This window comes from Eleginops maclovinus, chromosome 4 (assembly GCF_036324505.1).
Source record: "Eleginops maclovinus isolate JMC-PN-2008 ecotype Puerto Natales chromosome 4, JC_Emac_rtc_rv5, whole genome shotgun sequence".
NCBI classification, from domain to species: Eukaryota; Metazoa; Chordata; class Actinopteri; order Perciformes; family Eleginopidae; genus Eleginops; species Eleginops maclovinus.
In genome coordinates, this window is record NC_086352.1 from 10,796,643 (window position 1) to 10,818,058 (window position 21,416).

Sequence of the window (21,416 nt, forward strand, 5' to 3'; positions counted from 1 at the left end):
CACACACACACACACACACACACACACACACACACACACACACACACACACACACACACACACACACACACACACACACACACACACACACACACACACACACACACACACACACACACACACACACACACACACACACACATCCTCAGCTCATCTTACTTCTTCTTACTAGCTGAGTCACCACGAAACACACACTATTACCCATACCCTGCAACACCAAATCCTAGAGGTGAATCGTTACACCCCAAAATGACACAGCGACCTCAAATAAAAAAAATAAAAAATAGCAACCAACAAGGAAACTACACATAAATGTAAGTGACACACAGGCTTTCAGACACAACAACAGTGTAGTAATAAGATAAATGAATACCAAATAATCCCATAGCAGTATTCACACAGTACAAGTGTTATTTTCTCTCTCACACAGAGTTCCTCAGGTGTGGAAGCCTGATGCTTCAACAAGAGAGCATAGCTGATTATCATTAAAATTAGCTCTGAGCGCTGCAAAGGCTTCTACAATACAGCGTTAGCGGCATGGCTGTGTCAGCACAGCACTTCCTGTTTACGGTTTATTCCCAAAGCAGGCTGCAGACGGCAGATAACAACACGCACAAAGCATGCTGGGAGATAAGAGAGCCACAAAATGTGCTTGGGGCCCCCATAGCCCCTGTTGTTGCCTGATGTGGCATCAGTCAGTATTACTACTGAGGATAGTACTCCCTGAAACAACCCTTCTCATGAGAGGGGGACGGGATGATGGAGAAAGTGGTAGAGAAACACAGACATGTAGGTGTGATATTGTCGACATATTCTTTCTATCTTTTAAAAAACACTATAACCTGGTAATTCATACTGCAATGAAATGTTAAAGAGATTGTTTACAACACCTGTGCTCTTCATCGATTTATGTTGTGCCCAATACCATACCAATGAACGATCACATTTCTATGATAAGGAGTTTTGCCTGAAGCCACAGGATGTGAAAGGTAGCAGCGAGTTCAATGCTAGACGGAACAACATCGCACATATTGGAACCCCTTTTAAATCTGAAAAAATACTGGGGACAAATGCTTGAACTGCTCATTATTATTTAACAAGTTTGTTCTAGTCTGGAGCGAGATGTTTCCTTTCCAGTTTCAGGTTCATCCAAGTTCTTAAAATGTTGTAAGGTGAAGTGTGCGTAAAGCTGGAATTAGATACTCAAAATGTTAATGATTATTATTTCTATTTATTTATTTTAAATATATATACACAGGGTTCGGAGGGTAACTTAAAAAAATCTACAATAACTTGTTACCTATAACTAATCAAAATATGAAAGTAATGTAATCTGATTACTTGATGTTACTTTGGATTACTATAGGGAAACCTGCCTTTCATTGGTCATATTCATGGAGCAGTCCACACACCATCCCCAGTCACGAGATTTCAGAAAATCTAACAGTAATCTAATTACTTCTTCTTTCATGTATCTGTAAGTGATGACAGCTTTTTTTGTATCCTGATTACGTACTGGGGGTAACATGTAATCTGTTACCCCCCAGGCCACAACATCTACGGGAACACTTTTCTTCCTCTGGGATTATTTATAGTCTTCAGTGCAGCTAGGACAGAACAGACACTCTTCATTGTTTTGGCTCTGTACTCCAGCACATCCGACGTACAATGAAACAATGGCTTTGAGTTTCAGGGGCTGATTTAAAGGTGAAATGAAGCTGTATTGATGGATTTATAGCCAGTCCCTTATTTTTAGTTTTAGGAGGTTTTGTAGTTAATGACTGCTGCTCTGAGGCCTGTAGTGCTACCATTTTCACTATCCATCTTCAATGCTATGTGTCAACAGCCATTTATGTGGCTCTGTGAGGATGCTAACATTAGCATTATAATAATGTTCATGATGACTACAGCTAAAACATGCAGATGTTTAGGTAGTTTAATGGTCACTGTCTTAGTTTAGCATGTTAGCATATTAACATTTGCTACTTTGCACGAAGTTGAAAGGTCAGTGGATCAAGTTATAACAAATCAAATGTTGGGGATGATGATTATAACAACACTCCTCAAAATCCATGTTGGAGAAGCATGAGATTTAATAATTCATTGCCACTGACTACGATGAAGCTGCTGTGCAAATGGCAAAAAAGCCTTTGAATCTTGAATCCAATATGTGTGGCCATCTTAGTAAATGTTGAGATATTTCAGTTGTCACCTCATGAGGCGTTAAAGGAAAAGTTTGGGTTACCTAATTAAGAGGATACATTGTTTGGGAACCACAAATGTCTCTGCAAAATGAATGGCAACATATTAACTAGCGTTTCAGTTCGGACCAAAGTGATGGAGCAACTAACCAACAGTCCCTACTATTTGTATGCGAGCAGCAGACCTTGGCAAAACTCCGTACAAAAGCATCTAAACTTTGTGTAACCATTTTGAGATTTCGTTGTTAATGGCACACTGGTGTGAATTGGAATTTTTTAATGTATGAATGGCCACATTTATCTACATTAGTATGGGTGAGGTTTAAATTATCGAGACATCAGCTGAATGGCATGCCAGATTAAAAGCTGAGACATCCATTCCGCTTTAAAAGGTCATACCCATTGCTCAAAGTAAAAGTTTATGCTTGATTAGCTCTTTGCTCATACCTCCTTACGAGTTCAACAGCCATTTCCAATGAGTACCACAGCAGCAGAAAACAGGCTGTGTAAAACTGGTACAATCCACACTGTGAAAAAAACCGTTATTGATAAGAAGACTGCACCCATGGGACCGGCTTCATTAAGAATCAGTACAAGTTTACACATATACAGTAGTTGTTCTCGCGTCCTAGTATCCCACTGAACCCTTAAACTCGAGACGACCTGACTTTGCAAAAATGTCCTCACTCAAGTGTAATTGTAGGAGTCCAATTAGCATATACAATACCACAAGCAGGCAGAAGTGCACAGAATGAGATACTGTGTATTTATAAGTACACCTGGCATCACGTACATAACGGATGTGTTGCTTAATAGCGTAACCTCCTGGATGGTTCCTGGCAAAATGAAGCTGTAAATGTCTGTGCATATGTCTGTCATTGGAGAATATGCCTGCCCTCGCTACAACAGGCTAATTATGTTTCAGCCTAAGTGATGAATGTGGCTTTGCTTTGATTTACGTGCAGCTGCATTCATAGCTTGCCCTCTCCCTATCTCTCTCTCATGCACACATACACCAAATACTAAACCCTATGAGAGCAATTATCATGGAGTTCTACAGCATGCACTCTTGTTATTAATGTCTTCACTGACTTTGCCGTGACAATAAAGCACTTTCAGCGGTTATTCAGAGAGCAATCTCTGGCCAATGGGTTTTACTGCAGCCTATAATTACAGCACAAATAGGCTGATGTATAGAAACCAGTGACTCAAAGCTTTATATTGGACAGTTGTGGTGGGTATGGGGGGATGGATTTTCTCAGCAGTTATCTTCACTCAACTCAACAGCATGGATAACTAGCAAAGTGCCACAGCTCACTGTTTCAGTCAGTCACACATTTGAATGTGCAGTAAGAGGGACATATTGTGTGTAGTCTAATACTTGTGCATTTATACTACGGGAAGAACACACATGAATCAATGGTGATCAATGATAAGTTTGCTTTTCTTCTATAATATTTGAGTGTAGATACTATATGTTCACATTGCAGGGCTTTGTGCTCATTTTTTATTTGTTTTATTGTATTTATTTGTGTATGCTGTAATGGCTTAAAGGTTAAGTGATATGTTAAGTAGGTTGTTGATGATGATAGGTTAAGTATTTTGAAAAGATATACACATTGCAGGATCAAATAGTCCCCCGACTTGAACTGTATTTTGGCTTACACCTTATTTAATTTAGATTTGATGCAAAACATACAATACCACACATACAAAAAAAAGAGTTGTAAAATGTTAAAGAGTGTATTTCAGGGAATTTCCCTGCATCAAAATGCTATTATAGTTTTTTTTTTGTGAGATTGTTGTTACAGATTTGCAGTAAACTCGGTGCTTTGCTGTTTAAGTCTTTAAGATGTAATTAGTAGATGAGTTGTAGACATGATGAATCCTCAGACTGGCAAACGCATCAATAAAACAACAGTAAATCCAGTTGTCTTTTATAATTTGCATAGATGCAGAAGCTCAGGACTTAATATTCCCACTGGCATAACTGCACTGTAGCTGTGCATATCACCATATGAACCTTAAACCTTTGAACCAAATATTAGACAATAAAACTCCATTTCAGAAATCTGACAACATCTGGTCCTCCTCTGCCCTCATTGCTTATCTCAATATGGAAAGCTTGTTATTGCCATGAGTTCTTGCAGGCAATATTTAGCGAGGTTATATGAGATAGAAAGAAGAGCAGGCCGTGGGAGGGTAAACAACAGGGGCTGGAAAGGCAGAAAGGCGAGGTGAGATCGAAACAGATGGCCTTTCTCTGGACTTCGTCCATAGGCTTCATTGACACACACACACACACACACACACACACACACACACACACACAAATATCCACTGCCAGTATTCTCATACTAAAAAACGCCTGTTGGAGGATCACAGTTGAGTGGGATATTCGCTTCCTGTTTGTTTGCAACTAAGGAACCTTGAAAAGCAATTGAGCTCCGGGGCACTGTTGACAATCAAATAGTACTTGCTTGTTGTTATTCCCAATAAGAAAAATCATGAACGCTTCATTTTTACAATTATTAACAATAGCTGATATTACATAACCTTCACCTTTCCAACTCAAGCTTAGCTAAAGGTGACTCATTTCAACAAGTATGAACGTGTTTTGTTATCATCATCCTGCCATTGAGCAGCTCTTTTTATACAACAAGAGATGTAAGGCATTCTTCATAAGAGTAAAAAGCAATTAGCTTGTTCATTGAAGGTGTAACCTCCCCTTGTCAAAGTATACTGATTGTTGAAGCTCCAGTGTAATGTTGCAGAAAAAGAAAGAACTAAATAGGATGCTGTACGCCGTTGAGGATGGAAGATCCCAATAAAGGTGCCTGCTGAGCCTCCGACTCCAAACCAACTCCTGATAGAGACTTACTGAAGGAGCTAACAATCTAAATTATGATTAATCATTTGAAACTTCTTTGCATTTTAATTAAAACCACTGATGCATGAGGCCACAACAAAACTTGTTTTCAGAAAAATAAACTTGTTATAATTATGTCAAACAGAAACACATTTCGCCTGCCATTTTCCTAGCAAATAACTTTGAAACCAATTACCAATACGTACACAACTATCATCACCAGAGGTGGGAGATAAGTGTTTTTTTAAATCAGCGGAGTAAGTGTGTTACACTATATCTGTTTCAAAATTCAAAATACAAATGTTTTAATTAAAGCATTTCTTCTTTTGCATGTGTTTTGTTTTTTTCAAAGCTTTGATCGTCCACTTTGACTCAGTTCAAGAAGTCAACATACTTTAACACTACAGCACATAAGATCCAGCTGAAAAATGTTTCCTACACACCAGCTCATATACCATAGTGCACTTAACGTGATGGATGCATGTGCACTGTGGCCTGAACAATGACCTTCACATTGCACCCAGTCAAGTTCCTTGGTGTAAATGTATTTGATTAAGATTCTTGAACAATCAAAAAAACTGCTGTTTTCACTTCTACCTTCAGCAGCAAAAAAAAGAGTGTATTAATGCTTCCTCACATTTGTTAATCCTGTGTGTGAATGTTTGCACAGTGTGGATTTAAAGTACTGTACAGCATTAAAAGCCTGATCAACGCAGATGATTAAATATTATGTACACACATTTCAACTGCATTGGTTTGCACCTTTTCACACTAAAGTAGACTGATATGCAATACAATAACCTATAGAACAGAAATAACTTAAAGACAAGTGCAAAGAAAGGCTACACCAACAAAACAATGTACTGCTGATATATTTCAGTTAACAGATTCTACGGCCATCCTCTTCAGTCTTTGGGGTGTGTTCAAGTGCAGCTTAGCCCTGCACAACCTCGCTCAGCTATCATAAATGTCCAAAGGAAAGAATGCCCACAAAGCTACAATATAATAACACTGGCACCATAAAAAGCTAATCCAGTAAAAACTGTCTGTTCGTTTATATTTTTATAGATTTTCCCTGCAGGCTGTTTGAGACTGAAGTGCTCTCATATTTTATTTTTAATTGGCCTGAAATGGAGGGAATCATGCAAGTCTTTATGTACAGAAATCTCAGTCATTATTTTTTTAATTCAACCTCCAAAAATGACTCTGTTGTTATCAGCCCAGAGGAAAAAATGACACGAAATGTAGTTAATAAGCAAATATCTACAATACAAAAAATACACTGAAATAATGAGGGTCATTTGTTTTGTTTCGATGGATGAGCAGAAAATGTAAAGTTTCATAATAACAATGTTGTGAACAATAATCGAGGATGGTGAGGCTTTTTTAGAAGAAGAAGAACCTTTATTTTTCACTATGTGTTTTACATGCATACATACAGGTAGGTGCAAACATGTATGTGCATATTTAGTACACATATTAGTTTTTGTAGGTTGCACACATGCACATGCATCTGGAGAGGTGCCAGAGCGAAGGCTGCCAGTCTCGCCAGCATCAGGCAGCAGTTGGGGATTTGGCACCTTGCTCAAGGGCACCTTGGCAGGGTCCAGGAGGTGAACTGACACCTCTCCAGAACCTCCTGGTGGACACCGGTGGTCAGGGAAGCCGTCCAACTGAAGAAGGAGGCCTTTCGGTATATGTTATCCCTGGGTACTCCTGACGCAGTTGCAAGGTATCAACAGGCCCGAAGGGCAGCAGCCTCAGCCGTGGCCGAGGCAAAGCAGCGGGTGTGGGAGAAGTTCGGAGAAGCCATGGAGAAGGACTTTCGGTCGGCACCAAAGTTGTTCTGGAAAACCGTCCGGCACCTCAGGAGGGGGAAGCAGGGAACCATCCAAGCTGTGTACAGTAAGGATGGGATGCTGTTGACCTCAACTGATAGTGTGTTAGGGCAGTGGAAGGAACACTTTGAGGAACTCCTGCATCCGACAACTCCGCCCTCTATGTTAGAGGCGGAGCTGGAGTATGAAGGGGGATCAACTCCAATCTCACGGGAAGTCACTGACGTAGTTAAACAGCTCCACAGTGGCAAAGCCCCGGGGGTGGATGAGATCCGCCCAGAAATACTGAAGGCTCTGGGTGTTGATGGACTGTCATGGTTGACACGTCTCGTCAACATTGCGTGGAAGTCGGAAACAGTACCGAAGGAGTGGCAGACCGGGGTGGTGGTTCCCCTTTTTAAAAAGGGGGATCAGAGGGTGTGTGCCAATTACAGAGGCAGCACATTACTCAGCCTCCCCAGGAAAGTTTACTCTAAGGTGCGGGAAAGGAGGGTCCGGCCGATTGTCGAACCTCAGATTGAACAAAACAGGAACAATACGGTTTTCGTCCTGGTCGTGGAATGACGGACCAGCTTTTCACTCTCGCAAGGATCCTGGAGGGGGCCTGGGAGTACGCTCATCCGGTCTACATGTGCTTTGTGGATTTGGAGAAGGCGTATGACCGGGGTCCCAGGGAGATACTGTGGGAGGTGCTGCGGGAATATGGGGTGAGGGGGTCTCTACTCAGGGCCATCCAATCTCTGTACTCCCAAAGCGAGAGCTGTGTCCAAGTCCTCGGCAGCACGTCGGACCAATTTCCGCTTTGTCACCAATCCTGTTTGTGATATTCATGGGCAGAATTTCGAGGCATAGTCGTGGGGGGGGGAGGGGGTCTGCAGTTCGGTGGGCTAAGGATTGCACCACTGCTTTTTGCAGATGATGTGGTCCTAATGGCTTCATCGGTCTGTGACCTTCAGCACTCACTGGATCGGTTCGCAGCCGAGTGTGAAGCGGCTGGGATGAGGATCAGAACCTCCAAATCTGAGGACATGGTTCTCAGCAGGAAACCGATGGATGGACTGTCCGCTGCAGGTAGGAAATGTGGCCTTACCCCAAGTGAAGGAGTTCAAGTATCTTGGGTCCTGTTCTCGAGTGAGGGAACAATGGAGCGTGACATGGGCCGGAGAATTGGAGCAGAATTGGGGGAAGATGGATGGATGGATGGATGGCAAGTCTTACCGTTGTAAGCGCTTTTGAATGGGATACATTTAAATCCAAGCCCCATTCCTGTATTCAAGTGCAAGGCTATTGGGTCTTGAGGAAATAACCAGTGCTTTAGTATTTTATACATTCAACCTGGTGTTTTCAGCAGCACTCACTTTGCAATACAACCCATCAGCAACCCTTAGGACTTTTTGATTTACAAAGTAAGCTCTATAATGTGATGACCATACAAACATGCAGGCACATACATAAGCACAACGATCCTCTCCACATAAAGCTTGTTGATTTGCAATTAGAGCCAAAAGGCTTGTCATGGATTTAAAGAGGATGGAGAGTGACTGGGCTAAAGAGAGCCTGATCTGTGAGTCAGTGAGTTCAGAGGCATGCATGCTAATGTACAGTTAGTAAGTAACTGGACTCACAGTTAAAGACATTTAAAACAGGGAACGTTTTCAGCAATTTCACCACATCTTCCTTATTCACACTCAAGCAAGTTTTTTTTTTTTTTTACTCTGAACACTCTATAGCACATGAACAAATATGGCAGTTGTAATGGGTTTCAAATCTTTCTTATACCAGGAGCTGGGAGATGATGCCATCTGCAGCAAGAAAGCTATTGTGGGTAATATTGTATTGTTCAATAAAGAGTTGGGGAAAAGTGATGATGAATTAACTCGTGGATTTTGTTATACTTCAGTATTTTTTTAAAGTATGCATCCCTCAAGTCTACGCTGAAAAGAAATGAATAAAACCCGATGTAGCTGAATCTGTAATATGAACAACAACAAAAAATAAGTTAGTTTCTTTACATAAATATGTCTTGTAAAGTTAAGCTGCACTTTAAAACACAAGACCTAGCAGATGTTTAACTACGGCTTTCAATTGATAACGTGTTGTTTGTGATCCTCAAAACAACACAGCAAAGCTAACCAAGAGCAGGCAGCTGCAAGACAAAAGACACCATGGCTACTGAAAGAGCATGGGATAATGGAGAAACAACAGGGCAGGAAAAACCCTGATGATCCCTAATGTCACATAAAGCTTCAAATTTGATATTGTAAAAGCTGAAAATGCTTTGTTTTGACAAAGGATTTCTTAGATTGGCATTTGCTATGAGATGCTGACTTCGTTTGTCATCTGATTTTGGACCCTTAAAAAAAATCCCCAAATTCAAACAATCTTTTTTACTCTTCATTCGTAGCACCAAGTGATAAAATACATAGTGCTCTTATCGAGCGACTCAGCTTGGCTCAGTGGCTGTCGTGTTTGTTGATGCTTCTTCAGCATCGATGAGCATCTTGTCTGTGAGACCAGCGCTGACCATTGAACCTTGTGAATTGTAATACTCATTCCTTGAAATGCACGTCACGCTGGTCATGACGCAATTATTCTCCTTGTCACAACAACTGCAGTGGCATAACCTATACTGTCTTGCTTTGAACTATTGGCATGCTTGGCTACTCACAACAATAAGGAATTTACTTGTGAAGGATAAATAGACCAATGCCCCAGACTTGTTGATGCCTTGGTAAATACACAATACCATATGTTCTTTTTTTTAACGTTGTTTTCCCCTCTGAGTGTGAGTGCATTAAGAGACATGAAGGATGCATGAATAGATTGTGACCCTGATGTCACATAATGTATCATATGTGATAATAGATCTGCTGCACACATAACATTCACATGTGACCAAGCAAGGACTGACCAATCGCAGTAAGGTGACATCCCTTTTGCTCAAATCATAGCAGTCTGCACAATTTCCACCCAAAAACTTTTGCAAAAACTGCGTATGTCTGCATGCTGCCCCCTTTTGTTTAACTTTTGGAAAATCACACTGAGTGTGTTTTGTTTGTTTGTGTGGGTGACAGCTGGGGGTTCGCTTTGTTTCTAAGCACAAAAGCTGTCTGCTGGAGCTCACAAATTGTCAATTTGGGTTGGATGTGAGTGGGAGATTGTCTCTGCATGTCTGTGTGTGGTAAGCGGGGGCATGCAGAGACTTAAATATGCACGTGTGAATGAAAATGTTTTGTGTATGTGTGTGTGTGGGTATGCATGCACCAGGGAAGTGGTTGTTTATGATTCATGATAAAGATATTCATGTATTGGTTTTACATAACCCTGTTTGTGACGATTTGTGTGTGTGTGTGTGTGTGTGTGTGTGTGTGTGTGTGTGTGTGTGTGTGTGTGGGTGTGTGTGAGTGTGTGTGAGAGAGAGCGAGAGAAAGACATGCATACACACAGAGACAGAGAGAAGCTAAATTGCTCATGGGCCTGGTTAGTTCTGCAAATGCAAAGGAAGCTGGGTAATCAAGGCCCTGGGAGAGGACATTCCTTGTTCCTCTCTAACTGCAAATGACGAGACAGGGCTGTCCCAAAGGAGCGCCCTCCCATCAGTAGCAGTGACGGCTGATGACATCACTTATTAGAGGTTGCAGTAAAGAGCACATACTGCTGAAAGGGACAAACTGGAATTAAACAAAGACAGTTAAAGTGGCTTCGACTCCTTAGAAGGGCAATCAATACTAATGCATTTTTTTCTAACCTTTTCTTAATCCCTATACAACAGTGAACATCAAATACCCCTGCTACCTATGTAAACAAATTATGGTTTTTCTCTCTGGGCTGAAATCTATTATCACCCTTTACTAATGGGATCCAGTCTGTGCAGACAATATAGGCCCACATATGCATCTGCACACCTGCATGATTGCATTTATATACGTATGATCTTCTGTCCTGTTGAACATGTCACTGATTGTTTGCATGCTTTGTTGTCAATCCCCACAGGAGTCATTAGGACTTTGAAAACTAGAGTATGTTGGATGAACATGCTTTTCTCACTGTGTTCAGAAAAATGTTAGGGTTGAAGTGTCACCAAAATGCCTTTAGCAGTTGATCGTACAGTGTTTGGCTGTGAAGATGGGAAGTTTGCATAGGATCATTATCAAATAGTTGTTTTTAAAGTAAAAACTCACTTTTAAAACGTGTATTTTTAAAGACTAGTGCAGTTGGCCCTTTCTTGAGTTTATTCCAGGAGGCAAGGTGGTTAAGAAACACAAGCAATTTGTTTAGAATTACTTTTTTTTCCTGGAGGAGGCCCCAGACACCATATAGTATATTCCCAGTTTGCTCCTCCATTGGAAAACATCACCACATGCCAATGACTGAGTCATTTGTCTGATGTTCCTTCATGACGCAGGATATTTGGTCACAATACTAAAAGTTTGCTTTGATGTTGAGCATCACTCACCTACTCCCTTACCCCCAATTATGGAGGAGGGGCAGGAAGAGGAAGACTTGCCCAGTGCATGCTCTACTCCCCTGTGTCAGGCCACATACAGTTTACAGTATATAACAGTAGAGGAAGGAGCTGCCAATGATGTTGGGAATATTTTTGATATTCAACATCCCACCAGCCCATGTTGTTGCTGATAGTGCTTTTTAGTAGACCTGCAGGTTGTCTCAGGAGTGCAAAAACCATCAGTTAATAAAAAAAGATCCTCATTAGGAAGCACTACATACATTAAGAGAACACTTCAGCATCATCAGTTTCTCTTGTTTTTTGTCTTTGAGTTAAATTATTATTATTTTATTTTGTTGTATTTAATTCTATAAACTACTGACACTTTTTCTCTGTGTTGGAATTCAGCAGACACTGGAATGGCTGCCATATATGTAGAGATAAAGATTTGAGAACAATTAGGAGTGCTTTCTTTTTCCGGAGCTGTTTATGCACAAATTACATGCATACACATTTAACATATGAGCTAGATGTCGGAGGAGGAACTCAAGTCAACAACATGGAACATTTAAAAAACATGGAAACCACTTTCCAATTATTATATTATACATTCATTCAATGTAATACATACTTTTTACCTAGAATTTGATAGATCTCTACCATGTGTTTATCAATCAAGCAAAACATGCTTTTTTAGCTAATATTTTTCTTCCTTTCTGTGAAGTTTATGTCATTAAAGTGGAATTGAATTTCCAATGAAAGTGAGCTGCTTGAGCATTATTGCATTATGTATTTGTGTGGGATCAAAGAGAAGTGTAATTTCACATAAATGTAATATTACATTTTAGTGCCTTTTTTTTCCAGTCAACAGAACCTACTTTCTTCTGTTGAGTTATTACGTTCTGCCTAAGAGACCTAAAGTCAACAAAAACACTGAGGTGGGAAGATTACGATCATAAAAATGATGATAATGATGAAGATGAGTATAGTTTTCATCCTTAGGCCGTATGACTGTTTACATTACGTCAGAGGTTTGTGCTGTGTGGGTGCCAGAGTGATGAGTACGGTTGGGGGTAATCCGGGATGACACTCGCCCACATCTTGTTTCCCTAACTCCATGGCATCACTATTCACGTGGTGCTTCCCACGCACACGCACACACTAACAGTAAGAGCACACAACAATTAGAATGGAAAGAAAAACAGACAGACACAAGGAGAAGGGTTGGGGTTGCTGCTCTGCTAAGTTGTTTTAAGCACAGCGCCAGTGTAAATGGATTTGCTATGCTTTATAATGCAGCTCTTCAAAATGCAAAAAAAGGATTTTTCATTTCAAGATGTAGAGAAAGTGGTGATAAGAAAACACTGTTTAGAGAAGACCAAAACATGAAAGGTGATAACATGTCTCTCAGTGCACACTCCCCAAAGCCTGATAGTCTCTTCCACGGCTCCATGGGAAATTAACAATTCTCTTCCCTGTTCTTCCCCCACTTCCCCTCTTCTTACGCCTCCCAACTCCTCAAGCTTGTAAATGCTACTCCCAAATCCCTGATGGCCCAGCTTAGTGCTTCTCTGTTTCACAAGGGGTATTCAAATCGGAAAAGATGAATTAATGGTTTGCAGATCATTGCTCTGGTTTCCTGTTGCTCTTCACCCTCCCCCCACTACACCACTATAGTGGTTAGCACAGGAGGACGGCATGGATATGGTTTCAGCTCATGATGCTATTTAGACTGAAGAGAAACATAAAGACAACAAAATCTAAATGGCTGCTCGCAGCCCCTAGAGGCTGCACAGTTCATTACACACAAATGGTAAATGGACTGCATTTATATAGCACTTTTAAAGTCTTTAGAACTCCCTCAAAGCACTTTTAAAGTCTTTAGAACTCCCTCAAAGCATTTTTACAGTCTTTAGAACTCCCTCAAAGCATTTTTACATATACAGTGCAAGTGAGTACATTCATACACAGCAGAGGGGCCACCTGCTCAGGGAGACTAATATTCACACACACTGTTGGCCATACCATCTCAGGGTTAAGTACCTTGCCCAAGGATACATTAATATGTCGACTGCATGGGCTAGGAATCAAAACCACAACCTTCCGATTGGTAGACAACCACACTATATTACAGCCAACACTACAAATTAAAGTGTTCAGAAAAAGGAGGCTTGGGGAGATGCCAGTGATGACTTAACATGGGAAGGTTGAAAATGCATAAAGGTGGAAGGAGTAAAGTAGAAGTACCAGAGGGCAGGCATGCTGTTCTGTTACAAGTTAAAGTCCTGCAATCAAAATGTTACTCGAGTAAAATTTACCTCTGAAATGAATTGGAGTAGAACTACAGTGTAGCAAAAAGAGAAATACTCTAAAATCATACCCTCAAAATTGAACTTAAGTACAGTACTTGAGTAAATGTACTTAGTTACTTTACAGCACTGTTACCTGTGAACAGAAATGCATGTCGTTGCAACACTTTTTGGTGGATATATTAGTGTTTTATTTGAACAGGTACATCAATTAAACTACAATGCAAAAACATTTTAGGAAGAAGTTTTTAGAGATGCATTAAAGGTGATGATCTTTATTGGCAATATGATTTCACTGGAGTTGCTTTCAATTAAAACGTATACTGTACTGCAATTCCTTATAATCGTATCTTGAATAAACAAATAAAAAGCTAGCAAAAAAGGCCTGCTATCATTTTTCCGCAGACCACCCCAAAACATTAACTTCAAGACCCTATTGGACAAAAAAAAGCATTAAATATGTTATCTTATTTTGCTACTAATAGATGAATCCGCTCATTATTGCCGCTGTATTCTGTTAAATGAGGACTTTGAGGAAATAAACACACTTTTCTTTGATAAAAGCCCACACAGCAATTCAACTCTAAAGGTAATTTCTCTTCTTCCTCTTCTCCTCTTTCTCCTTAAGGAAGACTTGTCCATCTGGCTGCTTCCTCCAGGTCAGTTTGCTGTTTTCATCCAATCTCTGGTCCATTAGCTCCTTTTTCATCTGAGACACAAAACCCCTCATCTTTATCATTCAAATAAAAACAGATTAAATGGTAGTTTTTGACTTTCCTCTTGTTTCTTCGACTGTAAAGGCTTTTTCCTGATGCATTTGGTGGCTCCTATTCTGTAGATTGCTCTCATTGAATATACATTTCCCTTATTGCATGCTCTCTTAAAAACTAATCTAGTTGTTGTTGAATAAAAAAGTGGAAAAGATGATTTACCTTCACCAACATCTCGTCCTGAAAAGCGGGGTCGTTCGGATCCACAGCAGAGTTTGTTTTCCGCAACCTCACTTTGATCACTTGCATTGTAACAGGCACAACATTTTCTAAAAAAACCACAAACAAATCATCAGTCACAACATTTAGGTGGGCTTATTTTTTAAATTTTTCCCACTTTATTTATGGTGATTTTAAACAGATATCAGATTACATTTTTTCACAGTTGTATAACGTATAGTTATGTATAACACTAAAACAGACATCTCTCACGACACGCTACAGGGGGGCTTATTTTTGTAGTAGATTCAATATCATCACTTGCTTTGTCATAAGTGTGAATGTGACTCACTGTAGCAAATGAACGGTTTCCTCAACCCACAGTCCAAGCTCTCCCATTTTCCAGCGATGTTGAAAGCTGCAGCAACACACATATTAACACCTTGAGGTTCAACTCCTGCCCAGTCCCTAAAGGTGGAGTAACTTCCATCCGACCACTTCCAGGAGTCTCTGTAAAGGCCGATCCACGTATTTCCCCCTGCAACTGTCATATCCGTTAACAGCTGATTGTCTGTCAAGTTTCTCACACTGGCCAGGTCTGTGTATTTTTTTCTGCAGTAGCTCTGGGCATCAGTCCAGTTCATGGTGTCGTCACTTTGGACAAACGTCACATTCGGCCCTGAAAATGGAGCAGAGTAGACACCACAACAAAACAGACATCAATACCTGTGGTGGTATTGATGTCTTTACAATACAAAATATATATTTTAAATCCCCCGAGACATAAGAAACGACATCAATAAATCAAAAACATCTAAAATATGGAATTTAATCAAATCATAAAAAATATATTGAGTATTTTTGAACAATTTCTTCTCATGAATACAAAAATATCTTCATATTTCAGAAGTTTTTCATATCATTTTTTAATGTATAATATTACCTCTAAGTTAACATTCTTACCTTTGACATCAATGCAGGCTGCCTTTTTGTGGTTTGAACAATAATCACTGTACCAATATCTATCAGTACATATCATAGTGCATCGTTTATTCAAAGTGTGGGATGGTTCATGAGTCGACCATCCTCTGAACTCTGTCTCCCCAGGTTTGTAGAAGTTTGTGTCCGACAGTGACCACCTCCAGCCGTCAATGTAAAGCCCAATCCAGGTTGACTGAAAGCAATATTCATTGTGTTATAAATATCAAACCCTGATGTAGCTTTTAAAGCTGCTCAAGGAAATTTATGTGTTCATTAAGAGATACTTTTTTGGCTTCATGAGGTAAGCCTTGGTACAAGGTGCATAGCACATACAACTTTTATTTTACAGCCTTGATACTACTTACCAGATCCTATACCACTCAAAAACATTTTTTTCAAACTGTTTCAAAACTCTATTCAGATGCCAATATTATAATTGATTTATCGTTTGCCTTTTCTGCCTTTCTCCAGCTAATACTGGACTGTAAGAGATCCCTTTGTAAGGCATTTAGCAGTGATGGAGGTTCCTCACTTACTAGTCCTAGTTCTGTGTATAGTTTTTAACATAATACAAAATATATAGAAACATTTGTTATAGGTCCACATGAGGCTTAAGCTACCCGTGGATATTCTCCAGACTTAGAGTATTTCTAATACAAAATATCCCCCATTGGTTACCGTCTCTCCACTGCAGCTTGAATGTAAAACACTGTCCTGTGAAACACAAAAAACGGTTTCATACTTCTACTGTACTACATGTCAAAGGGATATTTCACACTACAGGTTCATCTTAGTCTCTTAGTTCAGTTATTAGTGTTTTATGTAGGGTCAGATTTGAACACTTTCAAACCTAAATACTATTATAACTAATAGTCATAGGTTTGAAATTAAAGAGAGAGAAAAGGGACTGACATTTCTGTATTTGCCTCCAACGTTGTGCAGGCGCTTCAAACTCTCAATGCCGTCTACAGTGGCCAGGTCTGTGTATTTCTCTCTGCAGTATCTTTGTGCTTCGGTCATGTTCTTTGATTTCTTAACTAAATGGTACTGGCGATGATATATTGTATGTGATGAGACAGCTCTCAGCCCTGTAGAGACACAAACATACTGTACATGTATGACTTGTCTTTAAAGAAAACACATTTAGGGTAATAGTGTGCATCATCATTATACAGTTTTACAATTAAATATTTAACTTTAACTGCATTTTAAGAGATTACCATAAAAACAATGACACATGTACAGCCTGCAATACAATTATTGTTCTTTTTTATCAAGAATCAGACATTTGATTTAATAAAAAGATATCCAAACACATAAAAGACTTGCCTGCGGCAGCAATGATCAACAGTAGAACTATGTCCATCTTTGTTTGCTCTCTGATTTCAACTGTTGTTACAGCTGATAGTGTTTCACATAAATAGTTTACAGTAAGCCATTGTCATCTGACTTCATGCAAATAGGTCAGATGCAGCGATTGTTTGCATAGGAAAATAACACGCATGTAGCTGGAAATACAAGTTTGATTATGGTTACAACAACACGCCACAATATATTCTGTACAAAGAAATTACCTAAAATGCTGATAATAAGCAGGTTTTGGTAATTGGTAGTTAGCAACAAACCATTTTTTGAGAAATTTGAACATTAAAGAAAATGGTCAAATGGTTAAAGTTCATTTACTGGAGACAATAAATGTGTGCATGAAGTTACACATCCAATAGTTTGTCATGATATTTAAATAATGAACTAATCACCGTGTGGTGCTACAGGAACAGTCAGAGGTGTGTAGATATACTGTCATATAGTTATACTGATCCCATTGTAGCATTCTGTTAGTTTGTGAGTTTTGTTAGTATTTACTGAAATCAAAAGCCATTTCAATCAGACACATCTTAACAGGCCAAGTCCCACGTTAACATAGGACCCCTTCTTTGATATCACCTTCACAATTCTTGCATCTATTGAACTTGTGAGTTTTTGGAGAGTTTCTGATTGAAGGGATTCTTTGCAGGATGTCAGAATAGCCTCCCAGAGCTGCTGTTTTGATGTGAACTGCCTCCCACCCTCATAGATCTTTTGCTTGAGGATGCTCCAAAGGTTCTCAATAGGGTTGAGGTCAGGGGCAGAAGGGGGCCACACCATGAGTTCTCTCCTTTTATGCCCATAGCAGCCAATGACACAGAGGTATTCATTGAAGCATGAGATGGTGCATTGTCAGGCATGAAGATGAGTTTACTACTGAAGACATGGTTCTTCTTTTTGCACCATGGAAGAAAGTGGTCAGTCAGAACCTCTATATACTTTGCCGAGGTCATTTTCACACCTTCAGGGACCCTAAAGGGGCCTACCAGCTCTCTCCCCATGATTACGGCTCAAAACATGACTGCCACCTCCTTGCTGACGTTGCGGCCTTGTTGGGACATGGTGGCCATCCACCAACCATCCACTACTCCATCCATCTGGACCATTCAGGGTTGCACGGCACTCATCAGTAAAAAAGACGGTTTGAAAATTATTCTTCATGTATTTCTGAGCCAACTGCAACCGTTTCTGCTTGTGAGCATTGTTTAGGGGTGGCCGAATAGTAGGTTTATGCACAACTGCAAACCTCTGGAGGATCCTACACCTTGAGGTTCGCAGGACTCCAGCGGCACCAGCGGCACAAGCGGCTTCAAATACCTGTTTGCTGCTTTGTAATGGCATTTTAGCAGCTGCTCTCCTAATCCAAAGAATTTGTCTGGCAGAGACCTTCCTCATTATGCCTTTATCTGCACAAACCTGTCTGTACTCTGAATCAGCCACAAATCTCTTCACAGTACGATGATCACGCTTAAGTTTTCGTGAAATATCTAATGTTTTCAAGGTTGACGCTTTTCGGCAGCAGAGAGATCCTTTTTCTTTCCCATTATGCTTTGAAACCTCTGGCCTGCTTAATAATGTGGATAGTCCTTCTTAAGTAGTTTTCCTTTGATTGGGTTCACCTGGCAAACTAATTATCACAGGTGTCAGATTGATTTCAATGATCCGAAGAGCCCTGAGACACAATACCATCCATGAGTTTAATTGAAAAACAAAAAATGTAATGTTTATGACACGTAAATCCAATTTGCATAATAATTTGGAACGTGGTGTAATGTCAGTATAAATACCCGTTTTCAAAGTCGATGGTGGATTAATAGAATTCAGTTTCACATGATAGTGCTTCATATTCTCACATATAACTGCAGGTCAAAACAGTGGCAAGGATGTGTAATAATGCTTGAGGTCTGTCTTGTTTTATGCGTAATTATGTTAAATACTGCCATCAGAACATGTAAATACTTAAGCTATTATGTGTTTTTTTTTAGACATGGGCTTTGAAAAGGGGTTGATGTGTGTTGTTGTAAAAACAAACCAATGTAAACTTCAAAACTGTCTTGTTCAATGCATAAAAATACTTTTAAACATTGGCATTCAGGCTGTTTGAACACAGACCTTTCCATAGTCTTATCTGAATTCCTTTCAATAAATGTACTAAGTAATTGAATCAAATTGCAGGCAACCAACCAGCATGTAACACATATATGGGACTTTCAGTAATAGAAAGTTGTTATTAGTCTCCAAAGTTTATCTTTCTTGGTTAGATAATAGACTTATTTTAAGCAGTTTCGATAAGGCCAATGGTCACGAGGTCTTGTTTCTGGAGACTTCCGAAAATTTGAGAGAGCTGTCCATGGACTTCAGAAGCAACCGGTCCTGACAGCGCAGCCTGTGTAATACTGTTTCCAAGGAAACGCTGAGACATCTGAGGCATGTCTGCAGTAATGGTTTCCAAAGCATGACTGTGGGGGATTGGAAAAAGACTCCCTGTGAGTGTGCTCAGGCACGGCTGTCAATGAGTCCTAATGCCTGGGTCTTTTTTTCAGTGCGGATTTCATTATGGACAATCCATTTCCTGTTAAAGGGTTAGATAAGGTCAGTCTGGGTATCCAATCAGTGTGGATCAGCTCAAAAAAAGGCTCTGAAAAGCTTACTGCAAATCATCATCATAGCTGCCACTGTCCCGTCATGAGCAGCAGTGGAAAGTTTACGAACAGCTTCCAATTTAAGAGATTCGTCGGGAGTCAATGATTTCAACATATGCAGGAAAACAACAATATATCACCCAGTGGATTCCCCTAAATAAGTCAGTCGTCATAATCATCTAATGTTACTGATGTTTATCATTCCAGCACCCGCATTATCATTCACTCAGGAGGTTTAACAAAACCCAGAGATAATTGTTGTGGGGCTGAGCAGGTTGGTGGTGGTAGTGTACCGCTCTGCACTCCGAACAATCACTGAGCAGTCAGTGTTACCAATGCTTTGACATCACTGGAACGACACTAGCTCTCCCATACCCTCTTTGCAAACATAAAATATGATGAGACAAGTGACGAAAACAAAGCAGCACAAAAGAACTGTGTAGTCATCCAACTATAACATATCAAAACCAGTATTTTTAGGTGACTGCATATCTATTGATAGTCAGCAGCTATACAGATATATTGTGAATATCTGTTTGTCGGCCTTGCATCTTAAGGTGCAATTACAAATATAAAAAGTGCTTTTTCTGACATAACGTGTGCAAAAGCATTCTCTATGTAGAAAATTGAGACCTGTAGTTTATTTAATTTAGCAGATCTATTGAGGCGCAGCAATGAAACCCTGTTTAGCAACAATGGTAATGCAACTGTGTGTGGAGAGTATTTACTACACTGAATCCAGCATGGGGGTACGGTTATCCCTTTCCCCAACCCATCACACAAAAAGTCATTTGACCTGTCCTTTGATTGACCAAGCAGACATGTGTTTCTAAACTGAATATGTAATAAAAGGTTCACAATTATTTTTATTTTATTTACTTTTAGAAGAAACTGCCGTAATGCTCCTCTGTCTGTAAGTCAACAATACATTGTTTTATGTAAGGCAACACAAAAAACAAACAATTCTGGGTTTCAAGTTTCCGGCCCACATTCACATTCAAGCCTTGTGACCTTCTAACGGAAAAGAGGTTAGACTGGAAGCAATGCTGCTGGTAATCCCTCTTTAGAGAAAACGCTGTGAAGAAGTAGGTAAACATGCTTCCTTTCATGGTCAGATCATTAAGTAACAACAATGTAACACTTGCAGCTGCATTGCACCATCTCATCATTGTTTTGGTTGCTCCCCTGTGACAGTGGAAATTAAGCGAGCCTTTGCAGAAAACTTGAATTAGAGACAGATGGCTACAGACTTTAGCAGCATGGCAGGAGTGTAGCAGCAACATGTAAGCAGCGTGGAACTGAAGAATCCTGTTTTCCTTATTAATTAAAGTAAAGATTAATAAAACAACACAATTGAGTTTTGCAGAACATATTTCAGGGAGATTTCTCAACACATCTGAAGGAGAGATTTTATAATGTGATCACTCCTACAATAAAATGTGTTTTGAACGCATTAACTCCCCTGGTCAGCGGAGTTATACTTTATCAACCTCACTGAGCAAGTGATGATGTGTTATTGTTTAATTTGCTTGTTCTGCATACTTGTTGCACCCATAAACCAGAGTGTGATATAGTGTTTCAAATATCCCAGGGACAAATATTGATTGAAAAGTCTTTTTTTTTACACCTGTAAGTACAGCTCTCAGGGATGCAGTGTGTTTTTCTCTTTTTATATAAAGAAAGACATACAGCACATATTGTAACTGATACATGCACACTCTTTCCCTCTTATCCTGAAAGTGCATTTTAAAGCCAGGTCGCTTTGCATGCGCACACATAGCAGTTACAGTACATGATGATTATAATTTAAATATAGTCGACTCATCAAACCCATC

General features: G+C 39.8%; 1 protein-coding gene across 4 annotated transcripts in view; it reads right to left on the minus strand.

Moving 5' to 3' along the window:
* Nucleotides 1–13,831: 13,831 nt before the first annotated feature.
* Nucleotides 13,832–21,416, minus strand: part of LOC134863432 (putative C-type lectin domain family 20 member A) — a 33,232-nt gene continuing 25,647 nt past the window's right edge. Inside the window, exons 1-7 of one of the 4 annotated variants that reach the window (XM_063881948.1) lie at nt 16,904–16,946; nt 16,487–16,662; nt 16,253–16,288; nt 15,557–15,767; nt 14,946–15,272; nt 14,597–14,703; nt 13,832–14,373 (exon numbers count right to left, since the gene is read on the minus strand). In XM_063881948.1, coding sequence (XP_063738018.1) covers nt 14,248–14,373; nt 14,597–14,703; nt 14,946–15,272; nt 15,557–15,767; nt 16,253–16,288; nt 16,487–16,662; nt 16,904–16,940 — 1,020 coding nt within the window. In that variant the 5' untranslated portion in view covers nt 16,941–16,946 and the 3' untranslated portion in view covers nt 13,832–14,247. Of the gene's footprint in view, nt 14,374–14,596; nt 14,704–14,945; nt 15,273–15,556; nt 15,768–16,252; nt 16,289–16,486; nt 16,663–16,903; nt 16,947–21,416 lie in introns of those variants that run through there. The other 3 variants (XM_063881950.1, XM_063881949.1, XM_063881951.1) reach the window with 3 other exon arrangements.